This window comes from Phragmites australis, chromosome 15 (genome assembly GCF_958298935.1).
Source record: "Phragmites australis chromosome 15, lpPhrAust1.1, whole genome shotgun sequence".
Taxonomy (NCBI): Eukaryota; Viridiplantae; Streptophyta; class Magnoliopsida; order Poales; family Poaceae; genus Phragmites; species Phragmites australis.
In genome coordinates this window covers 9,804,741-9,820,247 of record NC_084935.1, presented here as the reverse complement: position 1 = coordinate 9,820,247, position 15,507 = coordinate 9,804,741, and the positions used below count along the sequence as shown (strand labels likewise).

Genomic DNA, 15,507 nt, shown 5'->3' with positions numbered 1-15,507 from the left:
TTGTGGTTACTCGACGACGATTGTCAACCCAAAACTTCCCTTGTAACTGTGGCACCACCCGGCATGTTTTTTTCTTTTTTTTTGGCTTCGAGCCATTACAACCGTATCCTTGGCTCGGCATGATAAAACTAGATAATTTGCTGCTTCTGTGGGTCATCAGTTTGGAGTATATTTAAAACTATGTTGCTATTTTCTGCTCTCCGGTTCGAGTCTGCTCGAGCCATTGGAGTATCTATAATTGTAGCTATGCTGCTACCTTCATATAATCAGGGAATTTTATCCCTAACCCTTGTACTCTCCGGTGCTGGACAAGTCTTGGTTTCTGCTTGGAGAAACCTGATTCAATGTTTTGATGTGTTAGAAGCTGAACTGTATGCTGCCATCGATAGATTATCACTTGTCATGTAACAAACAAATCTGACTATTGTACTTCAATCTAATTGCGAGGTAATAGAACCAGTGAGATGACATATCATGGATATATCAGAGGTTGCCCAGAGAGCTTAAACTTATGAATATTTGTCACCACCAAAACAGGTTATAGATTTGTTAGCTAATTTTGCTAGAAAAATCAGATGTACAGATATTCTCTTGTATAGTTTTTCATATTGTATTGTGGACATAATTATTGTGGATTATAACCCGGGTACCGTGAGTAATAAAGCACCGTATTCCTCGGCTAGTCGAAAAAAAAATACTATATGTTTGAGTAGAAAATTCCTAAGAGACAGAGGAGAGAGAGAGAACAGAACAGCGTCCTCATCACAGGTGGTCTCCCTTTCTCTACACCGGCCCTGTAGCAACGGCGTATCAGCAAAGCTTAAAGCTGTAGGGGGCTCTCGCCGGCTCGTACGAAGCTGGAGGATTCCAAGGCAGAAAAGAAAAGAAATCAAGAGAAAAGCAAAAGTGATCTGATCCAAGTACCCAACCGTCCCACATCCCCATTAAAGAAGATCCTATGGATGGAGCACGTAGAGGATAGAATCAAATCAGATCACAGGCGAGTACCCATTTCATGGGAGGAGAAAAAAAAAAGAAAGCTATAAAAGGAAAAGGCAGCTAAAGATAGTTTCACGGATTTTGCATGAGCCACCTCCTATTGCTGCCCATGTTCCAAGGATACCCCCCCCCCCCCCTTTTGTTGCAACATGGTTTTTCATGTGTATTACGTTATAAAAAAAATCCGTATATTTATAACGAACCGATGATTGTAGGAAACTGTTCTTGCTTACGAAGATTTGTTCCAAGAAGAAATACACTGAATTTTCAAGCTGGGACATTTCTTTGCCGGGCGCGTGTACATTGTCAGCTCGCAATTTGGACCAAGATTAATGAAAATTCTAGGCTGTTCTTCCTTCAAAATTAGAGATGTCGTGGGGTGTTTTCTAACTTGGTGATAGTTTCTTTTGGTGCAAGATAATAGTAAATCCGAAGAGGTCCTTATTGCAAAGTTGCAAAGAGGGTGTTAAAAAGGTAAAGGAGTAAGCAGGCAGTTGCTGACCAGAATCAAGAGGAAAAAAATACTTCTCAGGCTCAGCCCGTTGATAAAAGTGAAGAAGGGGCCCAGAAGATTTGGCCCAGCCCAGCCCGGACCCACCCCATAAAAGCTTGATTTGTCGTACTCCTCCTCGTTGGTGCCTCGAGATAGTGTCGTGGTAGTGCTTTTGGTATTTTAAGTCCTTTTAATCGTCGCATGTTTTTTTCCCGGATGATGCACAAATCCGTTGTAGCATTTGACTTCCACGTCATGTTGCTTCATCAACGTGACCATGCTTGGACTGAACTCAAGTCAATCCAGAGTGAACAGTAGCAGACGCACACGAGCCACTCAGTAGAAGCTCATCCACCTCTATATCTTTCTTCTCTTTCTCTTCTTTTCTCTCCTTTTATTTTCAAAGGATAGAGAGGCTTCCATTAACTACAAATCCCCTTAGCCCCACTTAGATCCACCTCTGAGAGTGGACTAGGAGTACATGCATGATTCCATGTAAATCTACGGGCTGATGGTTAATCTTACGAGCAAATGGTATTGTCAAAGGGCTAGTGAAAGTTGCGCGAGATCAGTTATACAAAGTATTTAGATTATGTTAGTAATTAGTACTTAGATTAGTAATAGTAATTAGAGTAAGTAGATTGTTTAATCCATTTAATTATATTTGATAAATTATATTAAGTTGATAAATTAGAGTACTTAAGATTATGTATGTAATTAATACTTAGAGTAAGCAGTTATGTAACTATATTTATTATGTAAGTAGTTATATGTTTGTTTAGCAGATACGCTATGACTATCTATATTCATTATGAAGAATGTCCTGCTATTTTGCACAGGAGACTCGTATCAATTCAAAACTGGCAGCACATAGAGAGTATGGTTGAGCTACCTATTGTTGTATGGTACTGGCATCACATATATGTTCATGTAATATATTGTACGGTACTGACATCGTTGTTGTCTTATGTTATTTTTTTTTATTGAACCATGAAGGTTGAAATCATTGCCATGCCTCACGGTCATCTTCCTGAGCTTCTTCAGTTGCGGTACGCTGAGAACCGTAGGGGAAGGATGATTTTCACAGGGTAGTAGGTACAACGATTATATGTGCTTTTGAATTGCCACAATAATTAGTTATTTACTTAGTACATGTATTGGATACCTTTGTAGTTGGTTTTGTTACATGCCAGGAGTGTGCATACGGTTAAAGAGTTAGACCCTCGTTTCCACGAGCCACTTGCACTCATGATGAAGCCGTTCGCTCTCATGATGGGCAGAGCTGCCATGGCGGGTGGTGGCAGGACACCTCTCTTGCTGATTGAGGTGTCACTGCTCACAACTCTCGTGGACCGGTGGCATCCTGAGATGTACATATTCCACTTTTCTTTTGGCGAGATGACCGTAACATTGAGGGACGTGACCATACTAACCGGGCTGCCGATCAAGGACGTCTCGTTAGTAGTTTCACGACCAACAAAGGAGCAGTGGAAAAGTTACGTTCATGATATGTAATTATTTGTTATGTAATGTACTTCATAAGTTTTAGTGTTATTCATGCTTCATTGACCCTCTGTATGTTGTAGGTTTGGTGTGCAATATGATATGAAAGATGTTGATCTCTCCATGTCCTGAATTCATGGCCTGCCATAGTTCAGTCTATGCCCACTGAATGCAGACGAGGCTATAGTTATGTAGTATTATGAGGTGTACTTGTAAATCCTACTGGGAGGCATCATGTTCTGCAGTACGATAGGTGATTATATTTGCCTTCATATTATATGGTTAGCACGTCAGCTCACGTTACGTCCTTATGAGTAGATATCTTACAGTTGAAGATTGGTTATGTTGACTGCTACGTATAGAGGATTGTGTGCCACAACCCAGCGGTTAAAGAAGAAGGGATCTATTTCAGGTTGCTTACACATGTTACAGCTATGGAGTAGGGAGTACCTCCTGGTTTGTCGACCTTGGGTGAACACAAGCTACTATCCAGTCCCCATTTTCGATGGCATTGCAGATGATATGAGGTCTACGATGGGGTATCAGTGGATTCATGTCAGGCTAAGATGGAGTTGACAGCATAACCATAATAGCAACTCCCGGATGATCAGTGATATAGACATCCTCAGCGTCGATATCGTGTAGTGGGATCCGTGGTGTATGGCATGAGTGGCCGAAATTACGACTAGAGACCTCATCGCACCCTCTTGTTTGCGTGACTCACACTTATGGATCACCAGATGCTTCTTGTTGTACATAAACAATGTGAAAGTATATTCTCTTGAGCGTGCATAGAGGCAGGTCGGGTGCCGACAGTTGGTTCCAGTACCTCCCCCACGAGACATTAGATGGGCACATGAGTAAGTGTGTTATTGTACATACCATTATTACCTTAGATGATCCATGTTAAGAAAATATAATTGTTTATATCACATATAGGAGGAGTGCACAGGGGACCACGGGCATGCAGGACTGGTCATCTATTAATGTTGAGCACATAAACATGTGGACGGAGTCAACCGTGGTGGATGTCGTCATTCATGCTGGACAATACGACGATGACACGTACTGGGAGTACCTTTTGGGGTACCGTTCGTGCACGCGTGCCACCTTACTCAGCGGACTTGTAGAGCTGAAAGTGCATCTAGGCCCCCTATGTGAGTTTTGGCTTATTAATGACAAATGATTAAGGGACTAATGGGTTTGTTGAAGTTATGAACAAGTTTTAAGTCTCATTGGATAAGTTAAGGGATGTTAGTGTCTCTCAAAAAGAAAATAGAAGCGGAGTGTAGTTACTCAATAGGCTTTAATTTATTTTATTTTGAATTTGAGTTAAGGATAGCCGTACTATCAAGAAGGATGCATGTTGATAGTCTTAAAGGTGTCTCAGTGCTCAAAATATTCTTTTAGAACCAAAAGTTGAGAGACACAATCACCCACAGACCCACGGTTACTCCAAATTATGATCAGTTGGTCCGAGTCTCCGAGTGAGACTCCAGCAGAGAGTCTCGGTTTGAGTTTGAGAGCTCAACCCGGAGTCTCCGGGTTAGCCAGGATACTCTGGTGTCTGGTATGTGATCGGAGCCTCCGAGTAAGGCTCTAGCATAGAGTCTCAGTTTGAGCGTGAGAGCTCAACCCGGAGTCTCCGGGTTAGCCGGGATACTCCGGAATCTGGTTTGTGGCCGGAGTCTCTGAGTGAGACTCCACGAGAGAGTCTCGGGTAGGTCTTAAGTGCTTAAATCAAAGTATCTGGGTTGGCCGGGATACTTCGGGTTTTGGTATCTCCAGACCCTCCGAAGAGACTCCGGACAGTGTTTTTGCATGTGCTTCCATGGGTTACCCGGAGTATCCGGGTGAACCCGGATACTCTGGGTCAATACAAAATACACAATAACGACTAGTTTTTTGAAGTGGTCTATAAATACCCTACACCCCCTTCTTGAATAACTATTGAACCAAATCGTGGACAAACTCATTCAAAGCCATTCAATAGCCCTCCTATCTCCTCTAGAGCTTTAATTCTTGCAAGATTTAGATATTAGGGTTTGGGAAGTGAGATTGAGTGCTAGAAAGCAAAATCCATTCTTGAGCACTTAAGGTCATCGCCAAGCTTTCGATTCGTGTTCTTTACTCTTGGAGCTTTGAGTTCCTAGACGACAAGGCGTCACCCGGAGAGCACCAAGCTTGTGGAATGCCCTGGGAAGTTTGTATTACCCCCTTGATTTGAGTAAGAACCCTAGCTTGATCTTTGTGGTCACTTGGGTGAGGAAAGGGTTGAAAAAGACTTGACTTTTTATGAGCTCCTCAACGGAGATGTAGACACCTCTTTGTGAGGTGGCCGAACTTCGGGAACAAACTCTTGTATCCTTTACTTTGTTGCTCATTTACTTGTTCTAGTTGATCTTTGGGTATTTTCCCGATCTACTTGTTTGTGTGCGTGTGACTTCAGGTTATTGGTGATAAGGTATTTAGGCATCTTTTAGAACCTGCGGTAACTTATAAACTCATTTAGATTTGCTTGAAAGTTCATTAGTTTCAATTTTCTGTATAATCCGGAGTATCCGGATAAGCCCAGAGTTTCCGGATTGACCCAGAATATCCGGATTCAGTAATCCGCTACAAAGTTCTAAATTTTAGGAAACACCTATTCACCCCCCCTCTAGGCGACATCTCGTACATTTCAAGAGCCGGCCCTGAGTCCCTTCCCCGAGGATCGTGTCCGCTTTCTTCATGTTGTGGTAAGTAGTGTGGTACTTCTAACAATTTTCATTAGTTAAACCTATATATTATTAACATGACCCTCATCTTATACAGACCGAAGCGACGTACGGAATGCATACATGGGCAGAGCAAGCTTGTGGGAAAGCAAGCGGGCCATCAATGCGAGGGATCGAAACCCTCTCTAAGACTGCATGAGTACGAGAGGGTCTCGCTTACTGTCCGTATTACGTGGTTTAGGTGGTTGCGCCCAACGCTCGAGAGGGTACGACCTACCAGCCATGGATCCGTCCCGTGCCTCTCATAACAGGCGCTCGTCCAGTGCCCGTGAGGAACTCGTTCGGGCACAGTCGCAAGAGACACCTTCGGTTGCGGAGCATCATGTGTCACATTTCGATGCTGAAGCCGAGGAGTGCATGGAGGCTCCTGAGCCCGAGCAGTATACACTAGGTTCATTGCCCCCACAATGGACACAACCTCCTCAAACTACGATGACACCCCTCTGCCTGTAGTATCGACTCATCACGAGGACGTCATTGACTGCACGCAGCAGACGCGTAACTGGAGCGGCACATATGTGTTTGATTGGGATACTGCAATGCAGGTTGGCAGCTTCGCTGAGCTTCTAAACGGCCAGTACCCCCAATATCCCGACGCACTAGGGGTTCACAGTGGTACCAATAAGCACATCGGACTCCATCGGAGTACGTATTATAGGTGTTCATACTTCCGCATGAGGATCCTTCATCATGGTGCATGCATGGCCGAGTTAGCGGGTCTAGATACACATTTGCTGGGGATCCAACAGGGCAGGACAATGACGATGACGAGCAAAGGCACACATGGCAGGGGCCAGTGTAGGCCATTGGGATGAGAGTCACACACCTATTAGACGCTTACACTCTTGGGGATTGCGTGCGGTGTCATTATCATTGAGTAGGTAGTGCACTTGTACTTATTCATGACACATGAATTATTCACTTTATTTTCGTAGTCATCTCTATTTTATCTTATTCACTGTATTGTTAATATAATTACTTTTAACTTATTTAATGTTTATCAAATAATTATAGCACATAACTTTATTTATTACTTATTTATTAAGCATTATTATATATTAATTATGATATTTAATAATTGTTTAATGTTTCTTAAATAATGAGGGATTTGTGCTTTGGTGCAGAGCCAGAACGTTGTAGTCAAGGAGCAATAAATCTATGACGGTATCTTCTAGTATAGGTTTTTATGGACACCTACAATGATTGATATAGCATTAAATACCTCATTACAGGTTGTTCATGGAGGGAAGTATGATCCCTTCAAGAAGAACAACATAATCCAAGCCATGTCCACATTACATGCAAGATCCTTCTATTCTGCATTAATCGCTCCGCTCCAATATGTAACCACTGATGACCTTAGGGCCCTCTTGCACGAGCGATGTCAAATGTATCTTACTGTGTGCGAACTAACCAAACATCCTTCTATGTTAGGTTTCTCTATGACAAAGAATAATGACAATGTTGCCCGATCAGTATGCTTCCCACCTCCTGATTTGTCATTTTCTATTTGGTCACCCTGCTTATCTTTTTTTTCTATTAATTCGAATGCTCCTCTTTTGCGTTAGGCATTCCCGGAAGATGCTGAGTTGATCAACGAAGAAATCCCAAACTTCTTAGTGATGTATATGCTCTTCGGCGGGGGTGTGATGCTTGGTTCGCATAGAAGACGACGAAGATCAGCGAACCTAAGGGGTACAAGGGCGTCCTCTACTACTCAATCAGAAAATGACGAGGCTGATGAGGACAATGATTTCATGCCACCAATGCATCGATGTTCCAGCAGCAATACAGGAGAAGGTTCAAAGAACACTGCAAGAGAACGTTCACGTACCACATCGACATGGCGTACGATCAACAAGGAAATAGGACGTGCTCCTACCGTGATAGCTCAAGATGACGACGAGGACGACGATTTCATGCCACAACGACCTCTCCCTGTGAGGTCTCCATCTATGAATCACACTAATGACCTTGAAGATGATGATGGATTTCCTTTTACCCATCCTCATAACTTCTAATCACCATATCGGAGACGACAACCATCTTACCTTGATAGCATGGACTAGCACAACTGCCATTCTTTCGCTAGTTTACGTTGCCACTTTCCACGGTCATCTTGAGATGATCTAGGTAATCAATAGCTATGCACTATGCATCTTGAGATCAATGATACAATAGGGAATATTGCCACTACTACATTTAAATTGTGCATTTCAAACATGGCTAAGTGTTAAATCTGCTCACAGCCTTTGACACTACATGGTGAATTTGGAATTTTGAAATGTACATTTAAATTAGTAAATAATTTCTAATTTTGTCAAAAGCTGGCAATTGCTAACATTAATGTGCTTAGGCTCAAACCATGACATATGTTCATACCTATGTTTTGACTTAGCCTTTAGACAAGATAAGCACACGCATTGTAAGATCAATTACCACATAAGCACACGTGTTGTCAGAATCCATTATGAGCAATTACCACATAAGTACACATGTTGTAAGAGCAGTTACCATACAAGCACACGTATTGTAAAAATGGGTAAGAGCAGTTACCATACAAGCATACGGGTTGTACGAGCAGTTACCACATAAGCACACACGCTGTAAGAATTTGTAAGAGCAGTTACCATATAAGCAAACGCGTTAAAGAACAGTTACCACACAAGCGTGATCGCAAAACAATCCCAACCATATTCGGCACCTCATGTGCAAAATACACTTGATTTTTAGCACATAAGGTGCCGAATATGGCACTGTACTGAAAATGGTGGGGCTGGTTCATATTCGGCACCTCATGTACAAAAAATGGTTTTTGGAAAATGAGGTGTCGAATACACATGCTAGAATTGTAAATACGATGATATGATATCAATTTCGATAAATACGGTCGTGCATGTTGTCTACTTTTAATTTTTTAGCTATATCATTGCGTTGCCCACATAATCATTCGCATATGTATACCATGTATCTAGAGTACACCCGAAAAGATAACCAAAACAGAGTTTTAAAGGACAATATTCCTCTTTTGAATACCTCACTCACAAGTTGTATATTTTTTTATACCTCCTAATGTTTAGATGCCTATTTTTTTACCTTTGTTCCGGCAATGGCTTTCACACCAAAGTTTAGTGGCGAAGGTTTTAGGATTTCAAGGTTTTGGAGGGTTCTTCGTAGCTACCGGACTTAGAGCAGGTGTTTGAGAGGTAGGGCAACTAGCCGAATGAGGCGAGCGTGCGTGAGACTTGCGAGGGAAGGGGGCATCACACCACGCAGGATTAATGCGATAGCAACGGCTAGCATGAATCTGGCGGTGGGGACGATGGAGGCTAGGAAACTAAGTGGAGAAGTGTCATAGTTTGCATGTGATGAGGCATTGATCATAGTTGATATGTCTTAGACTTAGTTAGCATGTGTTTGTGGATGCTTATTCTTATTCATGTCTAACTCGAGTTGACAGTATTTGAAATTGGTGAATTCTTCTCTATATGTAGAAAAATTACACACATCGAAAGTTCTGGTGTGAACATCAGGTGTTCTGGTGTTCACAGGAACTTTCGGTGTGGACAGTGTATACTCGCCGGACTATTTCTTGCAGAGAGCAATTTTTTGGTTGAAATTGAAGATCAATGCACCGGAAGGTACAGTGAGTATGATGGCTACATTGGAGGTATCACCGGAGTATTTTCAGTGTTGAAGCAGAAATGGAAGCAAACACCGGATGGTCCGGTGATGGACTTTGAGAGCGTCGGAGTATTTTCTGCGGAGAGGAGATCTTTGGCGCCAAGTTTGATTATATACGCCGGATAGTCCGGTACTAAGAGTGTGAACACCAAAGAATGTACCGGACCTTTTGTTGCAAAGAGTTTGCAGAAGGGGGGTTCAGTGGATTATCACACACTGGATTATCCGGTGATGGACATGAGATCACCGGAAGCTCTCACCGGACCTTTTCTTGCAGAGAGCAAAATTTTCCCGAAATAGATAGTGTTACACTCACCGGATGGTCTGATGTTCAGGAGGATAACACACTGGAACATTCAGTGTTCACATTTTCTGTAGGATATGCTCTGAGTTGAAGTTTTTGATTTCGTGCTAATTTGGAGATGTTTTGGAATGTGGAGAAATATGTTTGCTTATTTTATGGTGTGCAGGTGACGGATGCAACTTGGTGATCGACGGGTGATCGGAGCTAAGAGGGTGCTTAGTGCCGGATGATCAAGGAGGGTTGGATGGAGTTAAGGGTGATCCTAGCTGTACACATGAAGGTTAAGCAAAGTATGAAACGAAGGATGAAGATGGCGTACTGACAAAGTCAATCAAAGGGGATGCCGGTGCAAGTGACAAGGCGACCTAAGAGATCGGGAGCGGGAGAGATTTGTCAGCGGTCAAGATCGCAAGACGGAGGATACGCGTCATCATCGAAGCGCTTGCTTCAGATGGAAGCAAATGATGGCTAATCACACTTTGAAAAGCGTGCTAGGGTTTTGCGGTTTGGCTTTAAAACCATGAGAAGACTAGAGGAATACGTGGCACCATCACGAAGCTTGCGTCGAGGCAAATCTAAGTCGTAAAGGTGTCATGGCCGTTCGATGAATGGAGAACAAAATAAACTAAAATATCTTCGGTGGTAGGTAGAAGTGTAATACAAGAGAGGAGTATTTTGGAAAAAACTAGAAAACTTAGGGTCAAGTTTCCTAGACCTATAAATAAAAAGGTAGAGCTATGAAAGATGATGAACTAGCTATTTGAGCCTCTTGTGCCACTTATATGAGAGTATAGTGCTAGGGATTTAGTGAAGATAAGGATGAATGTTTAGCCTATATAATAGGTGAGAATTTTGAGAGAAATTTTTTGTAATCCGTCTAAAATAAGACTGATCTCTTTGAGTAATGAAGTTTATTTTGTTTCATATAATTAAATTCCTCTTCTTCTAGTTTCTCTCTTGATTTCTTTGCCTTGTGTGCAAGTTTTTTCGTTTCGTTTTGATTTTGATTTTTTCTTTGTGCTGAAATTTCAGCACCTTGTGAGGTCATTCTTCTTGTTGTAGAGGTAAAAAATTTATATACACACGCTTATGTAATGAGGTTTTGAATTCTTTTACCTCTAGATAATTAACTTGGAGAGTTTTGTTGCTCGGTGTTCATCTTTTTTTCTTTATTAGTTGTGATTTTTCGAATGCTAAGACATATGTATTAATCTTAAATAGGACATATGGTTTATATACCATCCGTGAAGTCATATTGTTTCGATTTTCTCCAATTAGAACTTCTCTCGATTTTTATTTTCGCTTAAATTTTAAAGTACGGTGATTAAAATAGAAGAAGACCATTGATTTAAAAAATTGTTAAAGTATCTATTCCCTGTCTTCAAATCACCCATCTCGTTTTTACGTAGGATAGGGTAAGCACGCAAGAGCAAAGCAAAAGAGAGAGATCAGCCGTCGAATGAAGCTTGTTAGGGGGAGAAGACAACACCTGGACACTCGTATCTCGATGGAACGTCTAAAATTGATCGAGGGAATGAAAGGCTGTTTCCAGTCGCATGATAATTAGCACGACCCATATTTTCCAAACGGTATAGAGATACCTACGGTCCACGTAGACTGCTGACGTAGTAATTTTTCTGCTGCGTTGAGCGATAATAAACCACTTGAGCGCAGCCCGGCCCATCCACCTCCGTCCGCCACCTCTCCCCTTTCTTCTTCCCCACCTCAGCTGCTCAGCATCGGCAGCACGCTTCCCCACTCCACACCGCCGCACGAGACACTGGGCTCAGCTGCCGAGCTCAGAACCCAAGAAACCGCGAGAATCCCAAGTGCCCCACTCCCGAGAGCAGGCAATGCCTGTCCAGGACCCCTTCTCCTCGCCCTCCGCCGCCGCCGCCGCCGCCGGCGCCCGGCCCAAGCGCACGTCGTCGGCTCCGATCCGGCCGGCCGACTACGCGCACAGCCCGGCGCATCACTGCGTCGCGCTGCGTGACGCCGCCGGGCTGTCGGCCATCCTCGCGGGCCTCCCGCAGCTCGCGCACCCGTCCCGCGTCCTCACCGCTGCCGACGCCGCCCGCGAGGCCTGCCTCGCGTCCTCCGTCTTCGCGGCGCTCGACCGCCGCGACGTGCCGGGGGGTGACACCGCGCTCCATCTCGCGGTCCGGCTCAGGCTCCCGTCCCTCGCGTCCTCACTCGCCGCCGCCGGCGCGGACCCCACGCTCCAGAACCACGCCGGGTGGACCCCGCTCCAGGAGGCGCTCTGCCTCGGGCGCAGGGACATCGCCGCCTGCCTCCTCCGTGCCCACCGCCTCGCCGCCTGGGCCAAGCTCCGGCGCCGGGCGCCCGCGCTCTCCGCCGCGCTCCGCCGGGTCCAGGACTTCTACCTCGAGGTGGACTTCCACTTCGAGAGCTCTGTCGTGCCGCTCCTCTCGCGCGCCGCGCCCTCGGACACCTACCGCATTTGGAAGCGCGGCGCGGACCTGCGCGCGGACACCACGCTCGCCGGATTCGACGGCCTCCGCATCCGCCGCGCGGACCACTCCTTCCTCTTCTTCGGCGAGGAGGCCAGCGCCGGCGGTCGTCGCCTCCCCCCGGGCTCGCTACTCGTGCTCCACCGCGGCCGGCGCGAGGTGCACGACGCGTTCGCGGCGGCCGCGGCCGCCGGCGACGAGGACGCCGCTACCTCAGACGCGGCCGCTTACCGGCCGGGGCTCAACATCACCTCCGCGAGGCTCGTGCCAAGAACCACGTGGCTGCGGAAGGAGAAGACGGAGAACGTCGGGGAGTGGAAGGCGCGGGTGTTCGACGTCCACAACGTCGTCTTCTCTTTCCGCACCCTCAAGGCCGCGAGTGCCGGGCGTAAAGATTTCACCTTTGAGATCGCCGGAGATGAGGGCGAGGACGAAGATGAGTTCTTGCCGCTGGAGATCCGGGACGACGACGAGGACGGCGACTTCTTGGTCGCCGACATCCCGCCACCGACGGCGCGGCGCAGCTGCTACGTGCCTGGCCGGCGCAGCGTGGCGGGCCCGCCCTCGCACTTGGGGACACCGCAGAGGCGGAGGAATAGCGTGGATGTGCTGCGACGGCTGCCGGCGTGCGCGTCGGTGGGGCGCGGCGAGGACGGCATTTTTGGCCGGCACGCGGCGACTACAGGGGGAGCCAAGTGGAAGGAGGAGGAGACGGTGAAGACGCTGCGGCCGGCGGTGTGGCTTACGGAGGACTTCCCGCTGAGCGTCGACGAGTTCCTGCCGCTGCTGGACATCCTGGCGAGCCGCGTGCGCGCCGTGCGCCGCCTCCGCGAGCTGCTCACCACCAAGTTCCCAGCTGGGACGTTCCCGGTGAAGGTAACAGCGCTAACTCCGCTCTCCTGCTCACTTAAGAACACAAATTATGGTACTATTTCTTCGTTCTAAGTTTCAGTGGTTGTCCAATTTTGCCTAGGATTCAGAATGCCCTGGTAATTTAGGCAAATGTTTGGACCATTTCTTGCAATGGTGATGTACTTGCACAAATGAATGTGCTTATACGAACTCAACAAAGCATCTGTGAACAAGGCAGAGTAATTGATGTACCATCTGCTATTTACTCCCCATCTGCTTGCAGATCCTTGTCTTTTGATCAGGGAGTTATAATGTTATATGGACCAGTGATTCTTCATTTGCTACAATTGAGACAACTTGTAGGCAAAATCTTGGTGTACTGGTTTGCACAGCCTTTGGAGAATGATAGTTTCAACGGTTCTTCACTGTTTAGTATTGCCGAATAGTACAAATTTAACGTGAGTAAATGTGAGACATCATGTATGACAAAAATGTGACGTGAGTAAATGTGAGACATCATGTCTGGCAGCACCTTTTGCTGTTTAGTGTATCATTTTGCTTATTCAGTACTGTTATTTTTGGAATTAGTTTGCTGCACGTGATAATACTTGTGTATTCAGCTAAGTTTTCATTTTGCTATTCGTGCAGGTTGCGATCCCTGTTGTTCCGACCGTGAGGGTGGTCATCACCTTCACCAAGTTCGTTCCTCTCATCGAGCCGGAGGAGTTCTTCACGCCGATGTCAAGCCCCAGCCTCTTGGCGAGCCCAGGGCCAGGAAGCATCATGGCGAAGCCCGACACCCACAAGAGCTCCTATCTGAAGTGGAGCTCCAAGAACTCCAGATCAAAGTCCGTGAATCTGTCGCAGGTCGCGGATAACGCCGACCCCTTCACGATCCCAAGCGACTACACCTGGGTTAACAACACTGGGTCCAAGAGCCATGACAAGAAGCCATCCAAGTCTAAGAAGGGCAAGGGCAAAGAGACCTAAACACAGATCCAATGGTATTGACTTAGTGAAAGCTTATGTAAGCTAGCACCCAGAGTCTGTAATTACCAAGCATCTGATCTGGGATGTGCCTCTTAGGTTCTTAGAGTGTAATCCGAAAGGCGCGGCAGTTTAGCTGCCAGGACAGGGATTAGAGTGTTAAACTAGGCCTGCCATTTTCCTTTGGCTTCTGTTCTTGTTTTCAGTGATTGTTCAGCAATGTGTTGTAAAACTGGGCACTTCCAAGATGCAAGAATTCCTTTGTTGGTTCTTTCATGTATACTGCACATGCATCATCTTGTGTATCTTTCTGGTTTCTGCAAAAAAGTTTCTGGATGGATGGACAAGCCGTATGAATCTGAACCGGCTCTGAAGTGTACATTTTGTGCGGCTCCTGCATGAGATGGATTTCCCGGTGCATCTCAAAGTACAAAGCATGTGTGGGACTTCACCATGAAAGCAAAGCGATGGAATGGCATGTCGCTGGGATCGATGAATCGATGGTTCCTTTTCTTGTGCAGGCAGCAGGCTTATGATGGCAGTGCTACCGCTGCGCCTGCTAAAGATGTTTGTTGCATGCAAATGCAATCCCTGTGTTGCGTGTCTGCACTTTGCAGGGCAGAATGAATCATTGGCCTACATGCAGGCTTTACCGTGCATGGCAGACACAAACATTCCTCCCCTGTGAAAATGGCATTGCAAATTTCTACCGCGCGGACGCAGTGCAGCTTAAAAATCTAAGGAACGCTGATCACTGAACATGGTTGTTCCTCAGGGAAAATTTATGATTTACCGCACAATTGTAGTCGTTTTCTACTGGTGCGTGATATCCAGACCCACATGTCAGAGAGATATCAAGTGGCGAATTATGAGGTGCCAATAGAATTTTGGAAGATCTGACCGGATGTGTCTCAAAGTCTTTCTTGGAATGTTCTCAGTAGTATAAGGGAAGCGTCAGGAATGCAGTCCTGTGGGAATAAACAGGGAATACAACAACATTCGTGCATTTTGTGCATACACGAAAACTTTACAATTTCTATATTTTTGTGGGACCCATCGGTCAGTGACAAGTAGGAGAAAGCCAACAGAGTTTCAGAGTTTCAGAGAGTTGTACTACGTTGTCTCATTTTCTCACTCCCAAAGCGAAGGCAGAATGCACGGCCATCAACACTAGAGCACTGGCTAGGCCACTACGGTCAACTGGACACATCTTGTTGGACGCTGGCACTGGAGATCAGTCAGATTCGGTTCCTCTTTTGGACCTGCTGGAGAGCGAAAGAAGACGCAGGTAAGGCGACGTGATATTGCTGCTCTGCAGGCAGGCGCCCTACATTTACATGTACTCGATGTGATCGCGGTCAAGTGTTCCGTGTTTTTTCATGAGAAAGTTCTTCTTTTTTATTTCCTTTTTTCTTATGGTGCATGAGAACTTACCTG

General features: G+C 45.7%; 1 protein-coding gene across 1 annotated transcript; it reads left to right on the top strand.

The window, feature by feature from the left end:
- The first annotated feature begins 11,442 nt into the window (after positions 1-11,442).
- LOC133892080 (uncharacterized) lies at positions 11,443-14,350 on the top strand. Its single transcript, XM_062332826.1, has 2 exons — positions 11,443-13,107; positions 13,732-14,350. The coding sequence occupies exons 1-2, from the start codon at positions 11,614-11,616 to the stop codon at positions 14,071-14,073; spliced, it is 1,836 nt and encodes a 611-aa protein (XP_062188810.1). The 5' UTR covers positions 11,443-11,613; the 3' UTR covers positions 14,074-14,350.
- Positions 14,351-15,507: the final 1,157 nt, after the last annotated feature.